General features: G+C 46.6%; 1 protein-coding gene across 1 annotated transcript in view; it reads right to left on the minus strand.

The window, feature by feature from the left end:
* Nucleotides 1-19,665: 19,665 nt before the first annotated feature.
* Nucleotides 19,666-24,007, minus strand: part of BAALC (BAALC binder of MAP3K1 and KLF4) — a 74,074-nt gene continuing 69,732 nt past the window's right edge. Inside the window, exon 3 of the mRNA XM_045805825.2 lies at nucleotides 19,666-22,065. Coding sequence (XP_045661781.1) covers nucleotides 21,955-22,065 — 111 coding nt within the window. The 3' untranslated portion in view covers nucleotides 19,666-21,954. The remainder of the gene's footprint in view (nucleotides 22,066-24,007) is intronic.

Consider the following 24,007-nt stretch of genomic DNA (forward strand, 5'->3'; position numbering starts at 1 on the left):
AGGAATAGAGAGAAAGAAGCAAATGTTAATATTTAAAAATGTTGTATCTGCACCCATGAAATTTATCCAAGTACTCACCACGCCTTGTATTAAAGCCTGGAATTTAGAGCTTTAAAAATCAAAGAGAAGGTATACAGAGACATGAAAATGGTCAATACATTTAACGATGTCTGAAAGCAGCTCTAGAGGAGTCTGTTTGAAAACAGTGGCTGCAAATAATATACTCCAAACTCTCTCTCCCGGCTCCTACTCAATGCCCGAGCACTCTCCCTGCAGCAGTTGGGGAGTCAACATCTTTATCATATGTCTTTGTATCGCCTACTGGATTCGACAATGTGCCCTTAGTTAACATTTGCTTATTGGTCTGGGGCTTGCCGGGCTGCCCCTTCAGTGAAGCCCCTTCAATGAATGGTACGAGTGGTCAGCCTGTCAATCACTTACTGCTCCTCTGTGTTGATAATTACAGCAAATTCTATTCCTTCTTAAGGAAGCAATGGGTAGTCAACCCTTAAGTATCCTCAGATAGATAGATATCATAGGGCACGTCTGCCTTTCTTCATTTTATTTTTCTGCAAGGTCGTGAATGGAAGCACAACCTGCCAGCCAAAAATAGCCCCTTTGGAGCACGATTTTAAACTAAAGTTACTCGAGAGACAGCTGGTGCAAGAAGGACACTCTGATTGTCCTTCGTCTCCCTGAAAGCAGGAAATACATCTGCCATGTGACAGTATCCTCCCCATACCAGGAGGATAGAAGGCATCCTTATGGCCAGAGATGGGGAACTCAAAGCCAAGAAGGTTGTATAAATAAACCTTTTTGCTTCATGAATTTGCCACCCAAGCCCAAACCTCATCGTTCTGTCAGTTCTTCACAAATGTGTTGTTTCTTTGTCGAAAAGGTATAAAAATTGCCTGCTCGGGTCACTTTTTGAGCCTCCTATCGTTGAAGCTCCCATACACAGGAAATGAAATGTGTTTTTCTCCTGTTAATTTCTCATGTCACCGTAATTATTACACCAGCCAAAGGCACTAGAAGGGAAGAAGGAAAAAGTGTCCCTCTCCTACAGTTGTGATTAATTTGGTCACCTAGTTGGTGGAATGGATGTTGCGTTAGCTCAGCAATCTAGAGAAGTAGAATTAGTTCCAATAAAAGTTCAGTTTATGTTAGAATATAGCCAAATAAAAGAAAAGGTATTTATGTTTCATCTCCAGGAGTATATGCCCCCTGTGAAGATTTACTTCCCTCATTTTATTAGATATTCATAAGATATAATTTCAAGTTTTACAGTATCCATTTAAATGAATGAACTTGACTCCTCGATCAGGCGTCACAGGGATGACCATGTCGAGAAGGAGGAAATGGGACTTCTATTTTTTCAAGAGTCTTGACTCGTGTTTATTTCTCTCATTCCACAAAGAATGGAATGTCACAAGAACACACGCAATAATACCAATACAATTCAAACACAGAATCAGGACCAAGGAAAATAAAGAGGAAAATCAAGATCAGATCAAAGAAAACATAAATATGTAAAACCCAGGAACCTGAGCCAACAATTGTTTCCCGTTTGTCTCTGAGCTTCCGGAAAGCCAAAGCAAAAGAGAAGACACAGTAAGTCACATCATTCTCATTATTAGAAAAAAGGAAGCAGACAATTTCCTCAGGAGCTGCGTGTTTTGTCCTGGCACCAAATTCTCACAGAAATTGTTTGGGATTACATGGGTCGCCCTGAGCTGTGTAGGGGACAAAAACCTCAAGAACAGTCACACAGTAGCAAATTGTGTGTGACTCACTTTCTCTTACTTTAAGCCAAAGCTATGGAAACAACTCTTTATTAAAATTCAGTGAATGACCTCCCAAGTTGGTGTTCTGGGGAACAATGTTCTGAAGGAAACTCATAGGACTGTCACTTTTTTTAAAAAAATGTGTTCCATACGCAAATAAGTTTGGGAACCTCTGAGTCAACCAGTCAGGCAGGTTTGTTGCAGAATTTTTCAGAAACTTTGATATATTGTGCATTGCGGTACTCAAAAAAAACCGAAAAACAACAACAAAAAAAACCCAAAAAACCCAGGACCATAGGAAGAAATGTTTACCAGAGAAGCTTTTCTCCTGAGGCTCACCTCTGAAAAATCTCTGAATTCTGCGACACATAGTTTGGAAAGGATGAGCCACGATTGCATGATGGAAACGCGGTAATGGGAGGGTAGCGCAGCGGCTCTTGTGGTCAGTAGCATGTGCGTGGCTCTTGGGCAGATTTGGGTACGAATCCTGTCTCTAACACCTACCAGTTGCATGACTTTGAAAAAGTTACCCAAACTCACTGAGCTTTAGTTTCCTCACTCATAACATGAAATGCATTCACTAGACATGTATTTGGCCCAAGGAAGAGAAAATCGGTCAGAGTTACTTCGGGGTTTATTTTTCTGATCGAATAATAAGTCCATAGTTGGGCCATTCGGGGCCCTTGTAGCTGCTCATGAGTGTTGTGGGGCTCTTTCTGCTTTGACATCCCCAGCATGGCGGCATCCTTCTTGCTTGCTGTCCCACAGTTGCAAAATGGCTGCTGCACCCTCATCCTCACGTCAGCATTCCAGTCATGAAGAGGGAAAGGGACGTAAATGACTTTTGAGTAGCCGATACACAGTGTCAGCCATAGGGGGTAGTAAGAGAAACGTCTTCAAAGAATTATTTTGAGAATTAAGTGAGATAATGAATGTGTTTGCATAACGCCTAGTACTAGTTAGCAGTCAAGAACATCAGTTATTTTGGGGCACCTGGGTGCTCAGTCAGTTAAGCGTCTGTCTGCCTTCGGCTCAGGTCATGATCCCAACCCCACATCGGCCTCTCCGCTCAGCGCGGAGTCTGCTTCGCCCTCTGCCTGTCACTCTGCCTACTTGTGCTCTCTGTCAAATAAATAAATAAAACATTTTTAAAAAGAAAGAAATACTAACTAAGGAATATGTACATTGAATGCCATGAGTGCAATATCATCTCATGGTTGTGTGGAGCTGATTGATACTTTTGTGAGTCCCTTTGGGAAACATGGGGATAAATATCTGTTTATATAGATTCACAACAGCTGTGTTTTGGTTTCAAATAAGAAAGAAAACTATTATTATTATAGAAACCTAATAGAAACAGAAGAGGAAAGGAATCTACACATAGACGAAGGGAATAGTAGGCACTAAATGAGAACAAGGCACCGTTACATCAAACTGGGTACTTACAACGTCCCCCCTCATCAGCTGGCGAAGCCCGTGGAGGCGGCCAGGCTCGAGTCCTCCCCTCAGGTGCCCATCCCCGTACGGGGCATATTTATAGGGCCAATGGCAGGGTTTGAAATTAAACATTTGTTCGCCTACGTGCAATTTGGAGCGAGCTGCGTTTTCATGTGATCGTGTTTCTCTATTTTCAAGGAGCCTGGGCTGGGGCGGCCTCCCGTCCCGGATTCCATTCCAGGGGGCCAGCCCCGCCTGGCGCAGGAGGGGGATGTGAGACAAGATTTGATTTGTAGCTCTTGGCGTCCAGAACAGAAGCGCCAGGTCTGACCTGGAGGCCAGATAATATATTTTAAACAATTCGGTTCCCAAGGTCGTTCGCACCGCAGGAGTCTCACAAACAACATTCTTTAGCCTGTGCGCGCAGGCCCAGGTGGTCGGTTATGCGGGACAAAGCCCAGAACGCTTATCTCTGGAGAACAGTGTGCTGCGTTTCAGGAGAAGTTCGGGGGCAATTAGAGGGAAAAGAAGAGCATCGCAAAAGTAGCTTGGAACCAAGTATCATTACAGGTAATGAAATCCAGCTACCGCAGCGACGAGAAGAGGAGGGAGGGCGGGGCCGCTGATGGCCGGGGCCAAGGTCTAATCAACACCACGCCAGGCACTGTTCTAAGTGCTTCTCAGACCATGAATTCCAAATATGCAATACCCCCCCCCATTTTTAACACCGATAGCTCACTTGGAGTGACTGCTCTGTGTCCCACACCAGCACCCCATCTTCACAGCAGATCTCCGATATAGATCTGCGCTACTGTCATTCTCATTCCAAGGATGAGGAACCCGAGGCTAAGCTGGACAGCCACAGAGCTAGCAGCTGGGGAGCTGAGATTGGGTAGACATCCCTCCTCCTGAGCCCAGCACATAGCCCGCACTGCAGAACACAAAATATATACTGGTACATATTGTATGTATACTGTGTACGTACACAGCTTTTATAAGAAATGTTAACCTCGGGGCGCCTGCGGGGCTCAGTCATTAAGCGTCTGCCTTCGGCTCAGGTCATGATCCCAGAGTCCTGGGATGGAGCCCCACATCAGGCTCCTCTGCTCCACTGGGAGCCTGCTTCTGTCTCTCCCACTCCCCCTGCTTGTGTTCCCTCGCTCACCGTGTCTCTCTCTGTCAAATAAATAAAATCTTAGAAAGAAAGAAAGAGAAAGAAAGAAAGAAAGAAAGAAAGAAAGAAAGAAAGGTTAACCTCTTTTTTTTTCAAGAAAAATATGATTTGGGGATTTATTTTTTAAGAGTTGAGCATTGCTCTGCTGATTGGACCGAACCACCCAGGTTCTCTTGTGGCTACATGTAGCCATTTTTTGTTTTCATCACAGTACCTAATATCCATATGCTTTAAGGGGGTTGGGGGTGTGGAGAGCAATGCAACATTAAGTCATCCCCTGGGCTAGGCAAGCTCCTCAGTCTTTGGCACCAAGAGGAAAAAGATCTGTTTGACCCTCTGCTCAGCTGACTTCCAACAGAGTTTCTATAAGGTTATTCAAAACCCATCCGCTGGGCCATGTTCCGCATTACCCGACTTATAACTAAATAAAGTTATCATGTTCTACTGGGTATTTTCAGGTATTGTTTTGTTCTTTAATGTTGTGAATTTCCTACTGATAGCCACCATTGGAGGACAAGCAAATTAAAAAAGGAAATGGAGCAGAAAATCCAAGTAATTCTTGACATCTAAAAATACCTCAGGGGCGCCTGGGTGGCACAGCGGTTAAGCGTCTGCCTTCAGCTCAGGGCGTGATCCCGGCATTATGGGATCGAGCCCCACATCAGGCTCCTTCGCTAGGAGCCTGCTTCTTCCTCTCCCACTCCCCCTGCTTGTGTTCCCTCTCTCGCTGGCTGTCTCTGTCTCTGTCGAATAAATAAATAAAATCTTTAAAAAAAAATACCTCAGAAAAAGTTTGTTAGATGTTTAAAATATAAATTCTGAAAAAAAAATTCTGTAGTATGGTACTGCAAGATTTAATCGAAAAACAACAACAACAGAATATTCTGAGAGCTGTGAATTGCAGCCCTTATCTGATTATCTGTCATGGAGTAAAATGAGATTTGACCTCATCCTCCCTTTATCTACCCAGATCAGTAGCAATATGCTCTTACTTCCACTCTCGCCAGAAGGTCAATGGGGTTTGCCCCCTTTTCTGTAAAGGATTATCACTTGAATCTGTTAAAATGCTTACATATTAAAGGGAGAAAGAGCACAGGTATTTATCAGATATTCTTTCTGTGCCAGGCAATTTCATATTTTACGTATGCTAGTTATCTCATTTAATCTTTAATGCAAACCCGGTAAGCTCTACTTCATCTTCCTCGACAAAGGAGAAAATTGAGGCTTAAAATCATTAAGAAATCCACCATAAGTCACACAACCAGTCACTGCAGGGTTTCAACCAAAGTCTGTCCAACTCCACAGCCCATGTCCTTTCCCCTCCATGAGCAGTTCTCAACCCTGCTGACTCCTGCAGAGTCACCTGGGGAGCTTTTTAAAATAACCTGCACCTTGGTCCCACTCCCACCCAAGTTATCACAGATCCAAATCTTATGTATGACTAGCGTATGGCACAGTCCTTAACTACGTCAAAAACTTCTTTGACACAGCAAAAGAGCTTGACTTTCAAGTGTATTCACTGCTATTAGAAATGTGATTAGCACTGTTTCCTCCAGCTTGAATCCAGAGGAAGAAACTGAGCACAAAGTCAAGCTTTTTTCTCCAGGTTACCGCAGCAGTAAATGGAGAACTAGAAAGGAGAATGAGAATTTTCAGCCTTCTCTGTCATCCCTGGAGCCCTGAGCTCCTGCCGACTGTTGCCCAGCACGGTCCAGTGAATCGATTCTGAAGGACCAGGGGCAAATGCATCTTGAAACTGGGGCAAGTCGATAGCTTCCCAGTGAAAAGTAGAGAGTATCTTCAGTGCTGTGTTTCAACGCTATTTCTGAAAGACTTCATAAAAGTTACAGGAATTATGCCCCAGCTTGTAACTGGAACTTAGCAAGAAGGAAGCAAGCGCTGACAAGTTCTACCAATTTTCCATTCATAGAGTTGAAGGTCAGTTGCAAAAAACCATCATGCATGAGTCCTCAGTGGCAGGAAAGCGTGACGTTTCTCACTTGTCATCTTTCTCTCGGAATCTTCCAAAGGTGTCAGGACATCGAAGTCAAATGTCCCTGTGGTGAGAGCGTTCTACAGCATGGAGACACTGGGCAAGGGATCCTTAGAAAAGGAATTATTATGGGGAAGAGGGAAGAGAGAGACGAGAAGACTCTGTCTGAAAGAACGGAGAACACTCTGCAAGCATCCTGGTTCCTTTGATTGCCTTTTAGCCTAGAGGAGACAAGAACTGTCTGGAAGGGCTTTCTCTTCACGTGGAGTCAAGGCAGGGTTTCCAACTTACGCCTTCTAAACCAAAGGAGTAATCCCATAGGAACCCAGATGAGCCCGTGCCGCCACAGCTCTGCCCTCCCTGCGATGGCAAGCATACTTGTAATGGAATTAATTAATTAATTAGAGAGGGAGAGAAGAGGGGGAGAGGGGGAGAGAAAGAAAGAATCTCAAACAGATTCTGTGCTGATTGCAGAGCCTGATGTGGGGCTCGATCTCACGACCCTCAGACCATGACTTGAGCTGAAATCGAGTTGGACACTTAACCGACTGCACCACCCCGGTGCCCCTCTTTAATGGAATTTAGAGGCCCTTCCATAAAGACAGGAAAATGTAAACTCTGCTCTTTACCGCCTCACTTTCTGGACATGAATGTGAAAACATTTTCACATCATATAATTTATTTCTGTCTTCTGGTAAAAAAAAAAAAAAAAAAATCTGTTTTAGGAGTTACTACATTATATCTCCAGAAAGTGATCTTCGTCATCTGTCCACAAAGTCCCGAGAACATTTAGCTTCTCATTCTCTTCCTAAATCCTGCAAGATCCCAGCGTGGTGCGCCTCTCAAGGGGACCCCGCACAGCCTCCTCTTGTGCTCTTAGTTTCCCTGCATGCTCTTGTTCGAATAGTCAGGTGCAAGCTGAGGTCGGGGGATAAAAACATAGACCAGGAACAGGCCTTGACTTCCTCCTGAAGCGCCTCAGTAGTGCTTTCAGAGGCTGGACTTCTGAGAGGCACTCCGTGTTCAGGTCTCAAAAGGACCGTTCTTTCCTGAATTGTCACCTGGAACGTCTTACCTTTCCCGCTGGAATAGTTCCTCTAGGTCTTATGGTCTCCAGGCCAAGTATCCCTGGTTCCTACGACGTCTGGGTCTTCTGCGCAAGGGGCAAACTCTCACAGCTCCCTATCAGTAGTTCCAGTCCCTAGAACCGATGCCTACATGAAGTCTAGGCCATTCACAGGCCTTCAGGTCGCTGTCGGACTGCTGACTGGAAAGGGCAATCACAGGCCGATCAGTATCAGAGAGTCCTGGGTTTAAAAGCTGGCTAAGAACTTCTAACTGTACAACCTTCCCCACGTTACACAACAAATCTTACACTAAGTTTCCTCATCTATAAAATGAAGATACTAATAACATCCCACGAGATCTCCGTCAGTGAGATACGGCCTATGCATGCACGGCACTTCGTAGGCATTTGGAAGTAAAAATTCTTTGCTCCCTTTTCTAAGCTACTATGGCTGGGTGTACATATCTAAATGTTGGGATTTTACAAAGACTAAGTGGAATCTTTTAAGGAGTTTCCTTATAGTCAGCAATAATAAAGTCTTTATACGCCTGTTTATTTATCTTCTGATTTCCTATTATCTGTTTATCATTTTATATTTTAGCTGTCTGATTCGGCTATGAGATCATGAGGAGCTGGATCTCTGCTTAAAATTCTTTCTAGACCCACAGGACTTAAAAGCACTCAGTAAATGCTTGATAAATGACAAATGAATTCATGACCGCCTAAGTAAGCATCTAGGCCGCGGACTTCGCAAACGCCTCTGTCGCACGAGTGCTCTCAGTCTAATAAACATTGGCTGAGCGTATGGATGCTGAACACGGTGTCTTCTATGGAGCCAAGGCCCTTACTGTAAATTGAAGTGTCCTTATCACTTTACAGACAAGCAAAAGAACATTCATGATATGGATAGATGGGTGCCAGAAGCTCTAGAGAGCGCCCTGGGGCATTCAGAGGAAAGAGAGATTACATTTGGTTAAGGGGATTAAGAAATTTTCATTGAAGAATGAATGATCACTGGCCCTGAGCCTTGGAAGTGAGTGGGATTCCAGCCGCAGGGGGAGAGGATGGTCCAGAGACTTGTGCGGAAGGCAGAGTGTGTGACGGGCATTCGGAGGGCTGCAAGGAGCCGGATCTGAAGCGCCGAGTATGTGCAGGCTGGGTAGAGCTGCAAAGACAAGGAGGGCTTTGAAAGACTGAGAAATCAGCTCTTCCATCAGGCAATGAAAGCTACTGAAAATTTAGAGCAGGCAAGTGTCCGATTTACAGTCTCCCCCCCTTAACCCCGGGGGATATGTTCCCAAACCCCCAATGGATGTCTGACACCGTGCAAAGTAGTGAACCCCATAGACACTACGCTTTTTCCTATACCATATATACCTACGAAAAAGTTTAATTTACAAACTAGGTATAGTAAGAGATTAACAAGAGTAACGGAATGGAACAATCATAACATACTATAATAAAAGTTATCTGAATGTGGTCTCCCTCTCTCAAAATCTTACTGTGCTGTATTCACCCTTCTTGTGACGATGCGAGATGATAAAATGCCCACGTGATGAGATGACGTGACCTGAATGACACATGACTCAGGCACTGGGACATAGGGTTAGGCTACTATTGACCTTCTGAGGACAGGTCAAAAGGATTATCTGCTTCCAGAAGTGGTGGACAGTGAAACCACAGACAAGGGAGGACCACCATAATCAATGTTTATTGAGTGTCCTTGTTTACAGATTAGGCGAATGAGGCTCAGGCACATTAAAATACTCGGGGGATTGACGGGGCCGGGGTGGAAATCTACAGCGGTCCCTTCGCAGTCCCGCCGCACCACAGCCACTCCCTGGGAAGATTTCATCGACTAGCAGGGTAGGCTGGGCCGGGGCCAGGGAGACAGATGCTAGATGAGAGGAAATGACTGATGTTTCCTTTACACACATCCAGTGAATGGCTCCCACACATAAAGTGACCTCAAACATAAGATGGTCTATTTCCCCCAAGAGAAGATGCAAAGGGATTTTCTGATCCAAATACAGACACCGGCTAAAGGTGGTAGAAGGAGCCAGAGTCAGAAGTGAATATTCAGTAAGCCAGTCTTATTCAATCTGGATCTTGAGGGCAGTGAAAAATTCCAGAAAGAGGGGCGCCTGGGTGGCTCAGTCGTTACATGGCTGCCTTCAGCTCAGGTCATGATCCCAGAGTCCTGGGATCGATCCCCACATCGGGCTCCCCGCTCAGCGGGAAGCCTGCTTCTCCCTCTCCCACTCCCCCTCTTGTGTTCCCTCTCTCGCTGCCTGTCTGTCAAATAAATAAGTAAAATATTTTTTAAAAAATTCCAGAAAGATCATTTTGACAGCAGTGTGAAGTCTGGATTCAGGCAAACAGGGAGGCAGAGAGGTAAGGAGAGGTCTGCAGAAACCCAGGAGGTGTGGTGGCCTGGGGGCGAAGGTGGTGGTCCGGAGGCATGCTGGAAAAGACAGGTGGGAAAGACACCTGTCAAGTGTATGAGACAGGGTTCCATGAGAGGTGGAGGGACGGGTCAAAGGCGACTTCAGAGTTTCTGTTTCGAACAGTCTGGTGGAGAGAGGGCCACTGACTGTGAGATGTAAGGTACACTGATGAGGACACATTTACAGAGCTAGGGAGTGGCATTAGGAAGGGAGAGATAAAGGCAAAGGATGGGAGAGAAAGGACGTGACCAAAATAGAAGCAGAAGAGTCAGGAGGGGTTGCTGAGTTGCGCAAGAGGCTGGGCTCTGGGGGACTTCATTTTCTCCCATGCCTCCCCCACCAGCTTAGATTTCAACATTGTGTGAAGGGTTAATCCCGTGGTACCATTCAGGAGGATTCTCTTTCCTGTCCTGATTATTCCAGAAGGAGCAGGAAAACATGGTAATCACCACTCATAATTTCCTCTCAGGAAAAGCTAAATCTCCTTCAAAATGAACATAATATTTCATTGACATAGAACAAAAACTGAACAGAATGGAAACAATCTTCCTTCAAAGAATAAACGGTCACTGACTATAATCACTCCAGTCTCAACTGCTATTGCCAAAGGAGAACATGGCAGAGATCATTGGTCTGGGAGTGGGATGATCAAGTTGTCCCGGGTTGCCTGGGACTGCCATGGGTTTAGCCCTGAGAGTCTCCCATCCCAGAATCCTTCAGCGTCACCCTAGCCAGAAATTAGCCTCGGATCCTAATCCTGATTCTATTGCTGATTGGCTGTGAAAACCTGGCACACAGCTTTTCTAAGCAGAGTTTTCTCATCCATAAAATGAGAGGAATGGCTTCTCTTTGTACATTTCCCCCCCAGGTGAGTTCATTCAGTCCCATGAATTTAAACATCGTGTATTGCTGATGTGATACTGTGACAATGTGAAATACATACTTGGTCTTCATCCCCTGTCCTGGCTCAGAGCTGCCGAAACCCTTGGAATTTCCTAAGTGATAGGAGCCATAAAAGCGTCTTTTGTTATGTTAATGAGGTGACTTTTGGAAAGCACTTAGTGTTGTGGGGAACAAAGGCAGAAGAAAAATTACTGAATTTCCTTCCTTCTTATAGCCCATTGACGAGTCCTTGAAACAGGCAGAGTGACTCTCTGGGAGCCCAGCTGCCTCGGTGGTGACACTTTGTTAAGGGCAAAGGCAATCTTTAGCCCAACCATCCAGAATCCTGTGAGTCTACTTTAAACATCTAGAAATTCCTTTGGAAGCTCCCTTTTTCTCTACGCCACCCTCTCCCCCCAAGATACATGTTAGGAATCATCCTCCAAGCATATGACCCATGGATATACATCTGAGGGGTCTCAAGACTCAGGGTTTACTGAACAGTAATAAACGACCTTTCCCAACAATAGCTAGCCCCGCCAGGGTCCTAGAAACCTTGTTTCCAAAAATACCTTGGAGGTTTGCTCTGTCCCTATCCCCCTCCCAACTTGAAAGTATATAATCACCACCTCCCACGACCCCAGTGCAGCTCTTTCTGCCCGCGGGTCCTGTCCCCGTGCTTTAACAAAACTACCTCTCTGCACCAAAGATGTGTCAAGAATTCTTTCTTGGCCATCTGTCCTAAACCCTAACACCTTTCCTACATCACCTAGGTAACTTAAAAATGGGGATTGGGAACCAACTGTGTGATCAGATCATTGGAACTTTCAGTCTCACTCCCTCACCCCTACCTCTGGGAGGGGGAGGGGCTGGAGATTGGGTTCAATCCCCCATGGCCGATGTTTTCATCAATCATGCCTATGTAATGAACCCTCCACAGAACCCAAAGGATGGGTTCAGAGCTGCCGGGTTGGTGAAAATGTGGAGATCTGAGGAGAGAGGCACCCTTGGAGAGGCATGGGAGCCCTACGCCCTTTCCCCACACCTTACCTATGTATGCATTTGTTCCCTCTGGCTGTTCCCGATGCAACCATAACATAGTGAGTGAAATGTTTCTCTGAGTTCTGTGAGCAGCTCTAGCAAATGAATAGATCCCAGGGATTGGGTCATGGGAACCTCTGATCTATAGCACAGGTGACAACCTGGACTTCTGATTGGCATCTGAAGCGGGGTGGGGGGACAGTCTGGTGCAACTGAATTAACCTGAATTCTTCCGGGAGATAATGTCAGAATTGAGTTGAATTGTGGAACACCCATATGGTGTCCAAGACTTGCTTGGTGGTGTGAGAAAAACGCCACGTATTGGATCAAAGGACTCCAAACCGGTACCGCCGGGTCTGACCATCTCGCCTCACCTCCAGCTACAGACTTGAATTTCCACTGCTACTCGACATCCTCGCTGGGTAACGGCCCGCAGACGCTGCGCGGCTCAAACTGAACTCTTGACTCTCTCCCAAAACTGTTCTTCCTCTAGTTTCTGTTTCTCAGTAAATAACCAGCCAATTGCTTGAACTAGAAACCTAGGAATCATCTTTGATTTCCTCACTTGTTCCCTGTCTCCGTTCTAAGCCAAAAAGCAAGTTCTGTGGCTCAACCTTTAAAATGTCTCCCAAATTCATCTACTTCTCCAAACAGTAGCCAGAGGGCCTTGTGAAAATAAAACTCCAACTCCTTGCTACGGCTCGTGAGCGCTCCCGATCCGGCCTCCGCCCCTCACCCCTCTCTCCCTTGGCTCCGCCGCACTGGCCTTTCCGAGCCCCAGCTGCACTCAGAGCCCTTGTACTTGCTTGTCGCTCTGCCTGGGCTCCTCTCTGCCCAGACGGCAGCTTTGTGCCACTGGCTCCTTCTAGCCACTCAGGTCTCGGCTCAAATGTCCCCTCTGCAGAGGCCAGCTCTGCCCACCCACCCTGTGCCAGGGCAGATGCTGTCCAGGGGAGCCAGAGCTGGGCCTGAGCCATGCGGACTCCTGCCCAGAAGGACAGCCTGGGGGTGATGGGCTTCAACAGAGTGAGACGATATGGAGTGGGTCCCCAGAACCAGGGCCAATAGCCACAGGCCTCCAGCCCAGGAGATGCAGCTGGAGAGGTCCCTCAAGGGGGTTTATGAGAACACAGGAAATGCCCAGAAAACAAAACAAAAACACCAAAGAAGCGAAAATAAGAGCTTTAAGTATTAGAAACCTTGAGAGCTGGAAGCAAACCCCCCCTTTTTTTAAAGGTTTATTTATTTATTTATTTATTTATTTGATCGAGAGAGAGAGAGAGAGAGAGAGAGAGAGAGAGAAACTCCAAGCAGGCTTGGAGCCTGACACGGGGCTCGATCTCACAATCCTGAGATCAGGGCCTGAGCCAAAACCAAGAGTCAGACACTTCAACCAACCACACCACCCAGATGTCCCTGAAAGCAAACTTCGAACTGCAAAATAAGAGGGCTCGATTCCCTTCCCCCTCATCCTTTGGCAAACTCTGGAATGGAGGAGAGAAGAGGTGAGCAAATAAGGGACAGGAGCTGACCTGGCCTTCTGCCCCATGGCTGGTCAGCCACTTCCTCCAGGCCCTCCCGGCAGCCTCCAGCTGCCAGCCCAGCGGGGAGAAGGCTTACCTTTGAGTGAAGACTGATGTCACTGTTGATAACTTCCCTGGGACTTGCCATTCCGATTTCTGAATTGAGAGCATGTTTGCGACTCCCAGTGAGCACGGGCTTTCTGTTATCTAGGACCCAGAAAAGTCTCAGGGCTGCTGCAGGTGGCAAGGGAAAACCCTCCCTTTTAGGAGACGTTTTTAAGAGACAGAGACAACAATAAAGCCATATTAGGATCCCATCACAGGAGCTGTGTGGCCTTACAGCGACAAGTAGCCCAGCCTGGAGCTGGCTTCTGTCTGAATCCCAGGCCTTTGGCCGAGGCTGTAAAACGGGATCCGGGCTATGGTAGTAAGTGTGGGGCTCCCGGAGTCTCTTCCACTTGGTCTTCTATGTCCAGAGGCTTTTCTGCATCTTGATTTTACTCAAGAATTAGGTGAATTGTCACTATTCTTTGTCTTTCAGGGATGTCAAATAAAGCTGTTCTAGAAGGATCTTTTCTTTAAAAGAATTTAATTTTCCGTGTCCACGTAAGTGATCTCTTTGGATGTACGTGTTTACTTGGGCCTTTCCTGAGTCTGACAGCCAGGAAGAAAGCTGAAAGGTCTTAAACAGAGGAGGAGAATCAAACCGGCCTACCCTGGGCCTGCAGGGGACATCGCCAGCTTTGTCACACATGGTGGAGCTGAGCATTCTCCCTTCCCAGAGAACAGCATTGCATCTTTGATGCCAGGCTCCAGACATTTTATTGGTGCAAAACAAATATGCGAGAATCCCCAATCCGCTGCCAGGCAGCTCCTCACCAGACTCCTTTACAACTAAAATCCTGTCTCACTTGCTAGTTACCGGTTTAAGTCCAGAGAGCTTGCAAATGGAATCTCAGACCGCTTTAAAGGGAAACACCGAGGCCCTACAACCTAAAGCCAAGGAAGCCAATTTCCTTCTGCATTATTCCAAGTCAGTGCTTCTGCCGGGAGCCAAGGACATGTTCCTTAGGAAGATTTCTTGAAGGTGGCTGCTTTCCTCATCCCATGGTGCCCAAGGTACATTTTGTATTGAATAATGACCAAGAAAGAATTCACTGAAAATTTAAGTAAACAGGCTTTTATGTGGGCAATTAGAATTGCAATTCGAGAGGCACAGCTTCAGGTAGAAACCTGACTCCTGTTCCGAAGAAGACAAAGAGGGGGCAGAGTTAGAAAGAGGTCATGCGAGCAGCTCTCACTTAGATCCTCTGTGAAAAACAGGGATTGAAACTATGGTGCGGGATTGGTTGGGTTAATATGCAAATGAGGGAATGAAACTTGTCAAATCACGTGGGCTGTTTTCAAAGTGAGGAATGCGAATGAGTCAGGTGTCATGGTGAGGAGGGAGTTAGGTCCTTGCCAAGGGCTTGCAGCTGGCAAAAAGTTCATAGTTTCTCTGATGAGGACGTACATAAATTCTTCCTCCCTTATGGCCTCCCAACCCTATTTCAAGGAGATTCTCTCAGCTAGGCTTGCTAGCTCCACTTTGAAATCTCCTTTATAATAAGAAGTGCTTATCTTGAAAAAAGATACCCTTGTGGTAAGTTAGAGGATACAATGTGCTCAAATAACGACCCTGCTCTCTGGTACGTTTACCCTCGAGCTGAGTTTTATATACCAGGCCTTGCCCATGTCCTGGGAATCCCAGGGTTGTAGCACAGGTCAACATTAATAACCTTGTGTTTATCTTCATATGCAGAGCACTGTGCTAAGTGCTTTACAGATCCTTACCAAATCTCCCTGCTACCATGGGATACCAATTAGCCTCATTTTATAAATGCGCAAACCAGAGCATAAAGTAGTTAAATGACTTGCCCAAGGTCACAAAGCTAGTAAGTGGTGAAACTGGGATTCGAACCCAGGGATTTGGATTTAATATCCCCTCGCAGAGTCTTGGAGACACTAATTCTGTCTGTAATCCGCTAAGCCAGTAGTTCTCAGCCCTGGCTGTGCATGAGAACATTCTAGGGAATTTTGAAACCTCTTCCCATGCAGATTTGCACCCTAGACAAATTAAACCAGAATCTCCGGGGGTGGAACCCAGGCATACACTGTTTGGAAAGCTCCCCGGGTGATTCCACTGTGCAGACATACTGCAAACCATCCGTGCCAAGCAATCCTAATTCTTTCCACCTGCTAACTTTGTCTTTTAGCTAGGAAAAATTTCTACTCCCTTTTGTTCCTTTACACAAGCAGTGACTGAGAGGCCCCTGCGGCCCGGTGCTACCATCTGCGGGCTACCTTTCTGCCTGAGGACCCAGCTGTCTCGGGCCGTCGCCTTCCTATGCTGGAACAAAGAGGAAGGGGCGATTACTATGGTAGATCTATAATACTCAGGTTGGCAATACATTTTCAAGATCCCCAAATGTATATTAGTATTACCTACAAAGGCGTTTTAATATTATAGCACAATTCAAAAGACGGCCACTGTCTTTGTTGCTGTTGAAAAAGAGAGTGAGAAAAGTTCAAAAGAAACAAGGGTGAGACTTCACAGGTTTGTAGGTAGGGTGCAATCATTGATCCCGGCATTAGCACTGACAGCTTGGAAGTGCTGAGACACGGATGCTATAAATGGGGCTGTGAAGCCACTTGCCATCCATCGTGACAGGAAGGAAATTCATAATCATGGTGCAATGGACAGAGCGTGTGTTTTCGCAAGCAGACAGACAGGGGTTCAGATCCCAGCTCCCTGTTTGCTGGCAACCTGCTTTTCAGTCGTGGTTTCTTCATCTGTGAAGGGGGCTGACGAGGCTCACCTGGCAGGACTGCTTTACTGATTAGAGAGAAGAGCGCATGTGTGAGGCACCAGCTCTGTACCTGGCACGGGGCCGTAATTATTATTAGGTGACAGACACCATGTTATCTACATTGTTGTCTCACTGAAACCTCACAACAGACCCTCAGAAAGATGCAATTATTTCCGCTGAAGGGAAGTGAGCCTCTGAGAGGCTCCACGGTTTGCCCCCAAGCACGCAGTGGTCTCCTGCACCTGCGGCCTGCGTTCTCTGTTTTTCCTGGCTGTCTGGCTGCCAGCCCTTGTTTCCTAGGCCATCCCGTGGCTGATGTATCTATTAGAAGGACCTAGTCTCTATGGATAATGAAATAAAATAAAAAGGCAAACAAAAATTTGGGGCTCTCTCCCTGGCACATGGCCATGTTACAGAAAAGGATCAGAAAGGACAGTATTATTCACCCCTTTTTCTCTTAGAGTGGAGTCCCACCCGGAGAAGGCCTAGCTGAGAAACAAACTGCACCGCTGGGGTTGGCGATAAGCGCCCAGACATCGCTGTCTGCGGGTGATCTGTTGCACGATCGTGTCAGGATCTTCTAAGAGGCTCCATTGTCCTGAGAGAATTAAGTATACATTCCATCAGATGCTGGTTTCTACAGTCTTCCATGGGGGGTAGCTTGTGGGAACAATGTGACGTCATTTAAGGAGACTTAAATCGTACTGAAATAGGTTAGGAGCTCACTGCGAGAGAAACGGGGCACGATGGCCCAGCTGGGTGAACCATTAATAACAACAAAATTTCCCTCACCCTGTCATTCCCTGTCTTACCAAGAACCATGTTGAACAAACCAGAATCTTAGGAATCACCTGATTCCTTCTTCTTTTCACTTCCTACACCCATTCCATCAGCAAATCTTAATGTTTCTATTTCTAAAATAGAAACTTCTATCCAACTACCTTATTCCTTGCCATTAACCTCTCTCCCCAGGACCACCTTGGGAGCCTCCTAAATGGCCTCCTGCTTCCATTCCTACTTCCTTCCAGGCCATTCTCCTGTTAATGTTCTTTTATTTATTTATTTTTTAAAGATTTACTTATTTGAGAGAGAGAGCATGTGCGTGTGGCGGGAGGGAGAGACTCTTCAAGCAGACTCCCTACTGGGAGCAGAGCCCCCCTACCCCACCCCACTCCGCTCGATCTAACAACATATGAGATCATGACCTAAGCTGAAACCAAGAGTCTGATGCCCAACCGACTGAGCCACCCAGGCACCCCTCCTGTTCATGCTCTTTTAGCAGTTATCACCATCTTAAATTATCGTGATGATTTATTTCTTTTTGTCTGTTTTTATTGTCTGTTTCCTTCACCAGAATGCCAGCTTGATGAGGGCAGGGGGCCAGGTCTGTTTTATTCCTCACTGCATCCCAACTCTGACACATTGAAGCTTCTGGATAAATACACATGGAGTAAATGAGAGTGTGAGCGAATATATAACTTTAAATATTAAGTCATGTTTGGAGTTGTTTTTAAAGATTTTATTTATTTGACAAAGAGAAAGCGAACACAAGCAGGGGGAGCTGCAGGCAGAGGGAGAGGGAGAAGCAGGTTCCCCAATGAGCAAGGAGCCCAATGCGGGGCTCAATTCCAGGACCTTGGGATCATGACCTGAGCCGAAGGCAGATGCTTAACTGACTGAGCCACCCAGGTGCCCCTTAAGTCACATTTGTAATTTGCCTACCCAGAAAATTCTTATGAGATTGGCTTCCTGGACTGGTGGGATGGGGAAAAGGACCTTCTATATTTTGATGACTCCTGAAAAGAACATGAAAGCAGTATATCGGGAACACAATTTGGAGCAGGGCTTGCAAATGCCTTTGTCTCTGGGCTCAGGCAGGTAACATCAATCTGGAGACTGCCATGTGTGAGCCACAATGAATGATGGGGTGACACTCTAGAGACCCCGTAACTTCAGCTAATGCAACCTTATCAGCTGCTGCCAACTGTGGCCGAGTGGCAATAAGAGCCCAGGTGTGTAAGATCTCCCAAGTTTTCAAAAGAAGATGGAAAGTTTGTATATTGACTAGAATTGGGTTTGGCTGTGAGTAATGACTTGAAACAGTAGCTTAAATGAGATAGAAGTGTATTTCTCTCTCACAAAAGAGGTCTGGGTTGTGCAATCCTGGACTTATGGATGCTCAGTGGAATGAGGAACCTAGGCTTCTTTTAATTTATTGCTCAGCTCAGCATGACTTCCATTCTCAAAGTCACCTCATGACCCAGTGGACTGCTGTGGCTCCAGCCATTACCTCCTCATTCCAGGAAACAGGAAGGAAAAGGAAAAAAGAAAAGGCCTGACCATTCTTTTATAAGGAGACTTCCTGGAAGCTTCCATGCCCCACTATTATTTCATCTCATTGGCCAGAACTAAATCGAAAGCTACTCCTAGCAGCAAAGGAGGCTGAAAAATATAATCTTTTTTCTAAGTGGACATGCACCCAGCTAAGGAAGAGGGGGAGGATGAATACTGGAGTTCTAAACTAGAAGTCCCTGCCAGAGCTGGCTTTTTCTGTAAAAATTCTCAGGTTTTAACACCATGACAGCCAAACAAAGCATGTCTGCCATCTGGTTCAGCAGAGGAGCTGCTGGTTTTGTGAACCTGCTTAGGGGAGCAAATATGGCTGGGAGACATTTCTGTGGCAGGTGGGGGAGCCGGTGGGTGGGGCTGGTGAGAGTCATGAACAGGTGAAGGTTAATAGGGCTTGAACAGGGAGTCCAAACAGGAGTGTGTTCGGTAGCCTGGGGTAGTGGGGAGCACTGTGGAGGAGACGGCGGGAAAGGGTGAGGTACAGTCCGTGGCCTGGCACCCACGGAGCGCTTGGGGCGTGGGCAGATCGGGGAGGTCGCTGGCTGCCCGGGCTCCTCTCACCTTGAGGTCTTAGCAGCTCTTCTGACGGGTACAATTTCCAGCTCCTCTAAATCGCGAGGGCTGTTCTCTTTCTGACCTTCACCCAAGGTGCCCTCACACTAGGTCAGCGTCACCCTCTCTGGAGGGATAAGGAAGCCTGGGCCGGACCCAAACTCCCCAAGCTCCCTGGCCCTCTCCAGTCATGGCTGTCACCCTCTCAGACTGGGGCTCGGCCTCCTCTCAGGCTCTGTGATGATTCCCCTTGAAATGGCTCAGTCTCCCGGCCATGTCAGACCCTCTTGCCGGGAAAGGCATCACACTGTCTATTGGAAAAATCACCGGATTTGCAGGCAGACTTCCCTCCCTTGAATCCCTGCTCCACCGCTTACTAGTTAAGTGACTATAAATACTTCTTAACTGTCAGTTGGAGAATAGTGTTGTCCTTACCTACTTCATAAGGCTTTTTGAAGGGTTCACAGAGATCACTTATATAAAAGACCTTTCTGTCAAAAAAGAAAAAATCTAAACAGCCCTAAATATAAATTTAAGGTTCTAGTAAAGACTCTCTGTATTGTCCATATGTTTGAAATTGATGACTTTATTGACACAAACTTTGCAATAGAAAGTGTGACGTTAATAGGATCATGAGAATCTGTTCTTACATCTTACACACGTGAAAAATTTTCCAGATGAGTTTTCAGTAGCATGGTTTAACTTCTGATCACTGTCTTTGTGAAATCCAGAGTGTTCCAGGGAGGGGCAGATCATATGCGCCTTCATTCCCTTCTCTCCCAGGAGTGAGACTTTGTTTCTATATGAGAGAGACACCCTCTTGAGTTAAATCCCAAACAGCTTGCAGCAGTTAAGTTAGGCAAAAACAAGGATGTGAAGAGAAACTGGTGTCGTCCACGACTGACAGCACACGAGGGGGGCAGGAACACCCCACACAGAAACACGACACACGTGCCCTGGGAGAACGAGCCCTTGAACTTACAGGATCATTGCCGACCTTAGGCAGTTGGGGGCTCCTGCCGAGTAATGCCAGTGGGGCCATAGGAATCACAGATTTGCTTTTATCATTATTTTTTCATTTTCAGAACATGAAGTTCCCTCAAATCCCTTTCTCAAAGAACCACAAAATGGTAGAGGCTTAGGAAAACTAGTTTTGTGCAGGGCAAAGGCTTGTGCAATGATCAGGAGAACGCCCAGATATAGGGTTTAAGAGAGAAATCTATTCTGAATGTAAAAGTGAGTTCCACTGCAGAGCAATTCACAACACACCCTAACCCTTAGGGCCGAAGGTGGTCCCCTGGTTATTAAGTCCGCGGTTAGATTCAGGATATACAAGCGTGACGGCTAGACTCCAAAGCTCTCAGCATCTGTAAGGTGCCTGGTGCAGGGTTGGTGTTTAATGCTAAATGAATAAATACACAGTCTACGGAAGGAAGGAAGGAAGGAAGGAAGGAAGGAAGGAAGGAAGGAAGGAAGGAAGGGAGGGAGGGTGGGTCGGTCACTATTTGCTTGTGTTTGAGGAATAAAATTGGCAGGTAATGAGGCCGAGTTTCTAAATTTTAATCTAGGAATGTCAATTCTCTGGACCATGTCATATAAACACAGTCAGGCTGCCTCTTTCTGCTAAACATGGAGTTTATCGGTATCATCTGGTACACCTTTAGTCCCACCTTTCCCAATCCAGGCATGGTAACAGTCCTTTACAAATCATGTTACGTTACTTTGGAAGAAGATACTTCCACTTAACATGCTTAAAGAAATGTTAGATAACTGTAATCTATCAAGACATTTTTTTACTGCCTCTGATGTGTAACACAGTGCGCGTCAGTCTCACGTCAACGTGAATGCACAGCAACCAGGTCCGGGCTTTCCAAAGTGATGCCTTCGCACACAGCAGATGACGCAGTCCTGGCGCCACGTCCGAGCACCCCGAGCGAAGCCGTGTGTGCTGCTGATGGGTTCCGGATTATCTCGCTCTTGTGAGCTGTGTCCGCGCTTTGATCAGCGATTGCAAATGACCCAGCCGGAGAGAGCGAACACTCAAGAGCACAAGCAAAGAGACCTGGAAAGCTCTGAAAGCGTAGTGTGTGGCTGAGCCCCGAGGGGCGTCCTAGGTTGGGTGCGTTGACCACAGTGACCACGATATTGCAGTACGGAGGCTGACGTGAACACCAGTATGGGGGGACATTGAAGGCAGATGAGAAATGGCTGTGACTGCATCACGGAGAGCTCCCAAAACACACTGTGGGTGTTGGGGGGTTAGTTTGTGTGAAAGTGGATCTGAATGTGTCTCCTACTGAGCTAAGGAAACAAGCATAGCCGGGAATTTTCCTTGTTCGTGATTTCTCCCGTATCTGGATTTGCATTTGGGTGAAAGACAGCTTGTAAGTGAACACGGAGAGCATTCTGATGGTAGTATTCGGAATGAAAGAACGAAAGAATAAACTGAGTCGGAACAGCGCACACGACCATGGGCAGGAGAGCTTGGAACCCACGCGAGCATTTCTCACCAGGAAACCTACTCCTACTTTTCTGTTTCATCAGCCCACCTACGGCTCTTGCTCACCTCTTTTACATGAGACCACACTGCAGGAGTTGCAAACAGGCAAACTGACTGCACATTTGCAGCTTATTACCCTATGCAAGTACTGTGCCAATTCATTTATGTGGCAAGCAGGAGGCTGAGAATGTCCCAGAAGCCCAGGTGGCCATTGGCCTGCCAGGTAAGACAGTCTCTCAAGGCAGCTGCATTTTTCCCATCCAGCAAGGGCCACCCACTTCTTCAAGATTCCTTGATGGGGTCCAGCATGCGGAGGGCACCAATGAAGTCCATCTGCCCTTCCAGTGGAACACTCTCTTAGTTAACACAGTTCTTCGCCATTCTTCGATTTCTGTCCACCTGTCGGATACTGTCTGTAACGTTAATGGTGACTTCTTTTGCGGACATTCGCTTAGCATCTCTTTTAGCCTGTTAAAAAGTTTAACATCATGAATTGAGTTAGTAGAAAATATCCAAATTTGCAGTCATCTCTTGAGATTGTCACACACACACACACACACACACACACACACACACACACGCAGAGGCAGGAAGAAGCCACAAGAACACATATATACTCCCTTTCAAAGGTTTCTCTGTTGAAACTCTAATACTGACCTAGCACAGAGCCTGGCATAAGGTTTGCTCACTAAAACGTTGTCGAATGAATGCATTAACTGGCTAAGGTCCGTCAAAGGGCAGTGTGGAAGGTTTCACAGTTAGCTTTAGCAAAGCAGGGAAGGAGTGGAGCTTTGGTGCCAGACAGACTTTGTGGTTCAAATACTGACTAGATAATTTCACCATGAGCAAGTTTTTTCTAACCTAACCCTCAGTTTTCTCATCTGTAAAATGGGGAATAATTAACAATACCTACCTCACCAGATTATTGTAAGGATTAAATAAAGTCATGCATTAAGGTACTCAGCATAATGCTTGTCACAAAAAAAAAGACCAAAAAATATTTCATAAGTATAACAATAGTAAAAAGTAAGATTATCCACTTCTGAGTGAAGATACACCGATGCTGAAAGTCCAGCATTCATATTAAATACTAAAGCACTGACTCAGCTGTGGGTTCTTCAACTATATGTGTCCCACCTCAAGAGTAAACTTTAACGAGTGCCCATTCCGCTCAACTGTATGCTTGGAGTGAGCATGAGCGTGGTCTTGGGAGTCGTCCCCACAGTGCGTGGACAGAGACGGGTGCTGCCCAATCCCCAGTCCGGGAAGACCTGCTGCCTAGCTCCTGGGAGTGCAGTCAAGTCAATAGCTTCCAGATGTTCCCTTGGGGTATTCACCTGCAGGAAGCCACCTCACCCTGGGTCCTGCGCTTGCCAGGGTGGCCCAATGTAGGGGTACAAAGGTCTGGCCATTTTGGCACAAAGCAGGCCAGCTCTGACAAGCCATCCGGCTCCAGAGCTCCCCATGGGGTGGGGTCAGCCACAGCTGCTGCTCAGCCTGCATCTGGCTCACCTTCTCCCTCTGGCCCCTCCTGCTTCCATCCCTCCTCTCCACAGGGGATGATGCCTAATGAGCATCCTACACAATGACATCTCAGTGTCGCCCGCTGGAAAACATGGTCAGCCTCAGATCTGAGGGAGTGTCTCCCCACGCTCGGTGTGAGTGCGGAGAGATGCATGCTCTCGGTACAAGCCGACTCCTTGAGCTGTAGTGCGTCCGAAGAAATGTGCACTATTGGGCCCCTGGAGAACAAGACATTGGCCTGTTTGATTTACTAGCAAATGATAGTAGTTTGTAACCTGTCACATAGACCCCATGTAGTAGCTGCTGGTGACGCCCCCTCCAGATTCTCCTTACGTGCCTGGTGCCTCTATCTCCCAACCGCTGCAAGTTTTGGCAGCTAACTGCTCATAGTAGCACCCATGTTTTGAGAATTGCCCTCATCTGATCGGAGCCACCTTGCTCAGAAATGCGCCAGAGGGCACACACTCACTCCTGGAGACAGCCCAAAGCCAATGTCTGATGGCTGGGGATACAAAAGGCTGGCATTTTGCCTCGAGGGCATATAAATCTATGACATCTTCACGCTCCAGAGCCCCCGTGGGATCAGGCTCCCTGGGATTCAGCAGACCGCACATATTTGCTGACCTGGGTCCTCTGCCTGCTCCCGTTACTACTGTACCGGTTTGACCTGAGACTACTTTCAATCAATCGCTTGCACAAGAATCCTGATCTTGGGCTCTGCTTCTAGGGAACCTGACCTAAGAATACTTTATGGGTGATCTGAGGGGCGTTTAAGGGATAATTTTGACTAAATGCAATTTTAGTCCTATCCGTTGATGTCATGAGCTCGGACTTCATTGTTCTCTTCGTGTTCCCAGTGCCTCACACCATCTGAGACACAGCAGGC

The sequence above is a fragment of the Ursus americanus genome, chromosome 9 (genome assembly GCF_024610735.1).
Source record: "Ursus americanus isolate L20-20 chromosome 9, mUrsAme1.1.p, whole genome shotgun sequence".
NCBI classification, from domain to species: domain Eukaryota; kingdom Metazoa; phylum Chordata; class Mammalia; order Carnivora; family Ursidae; genus Ursus; species Ursus americanus.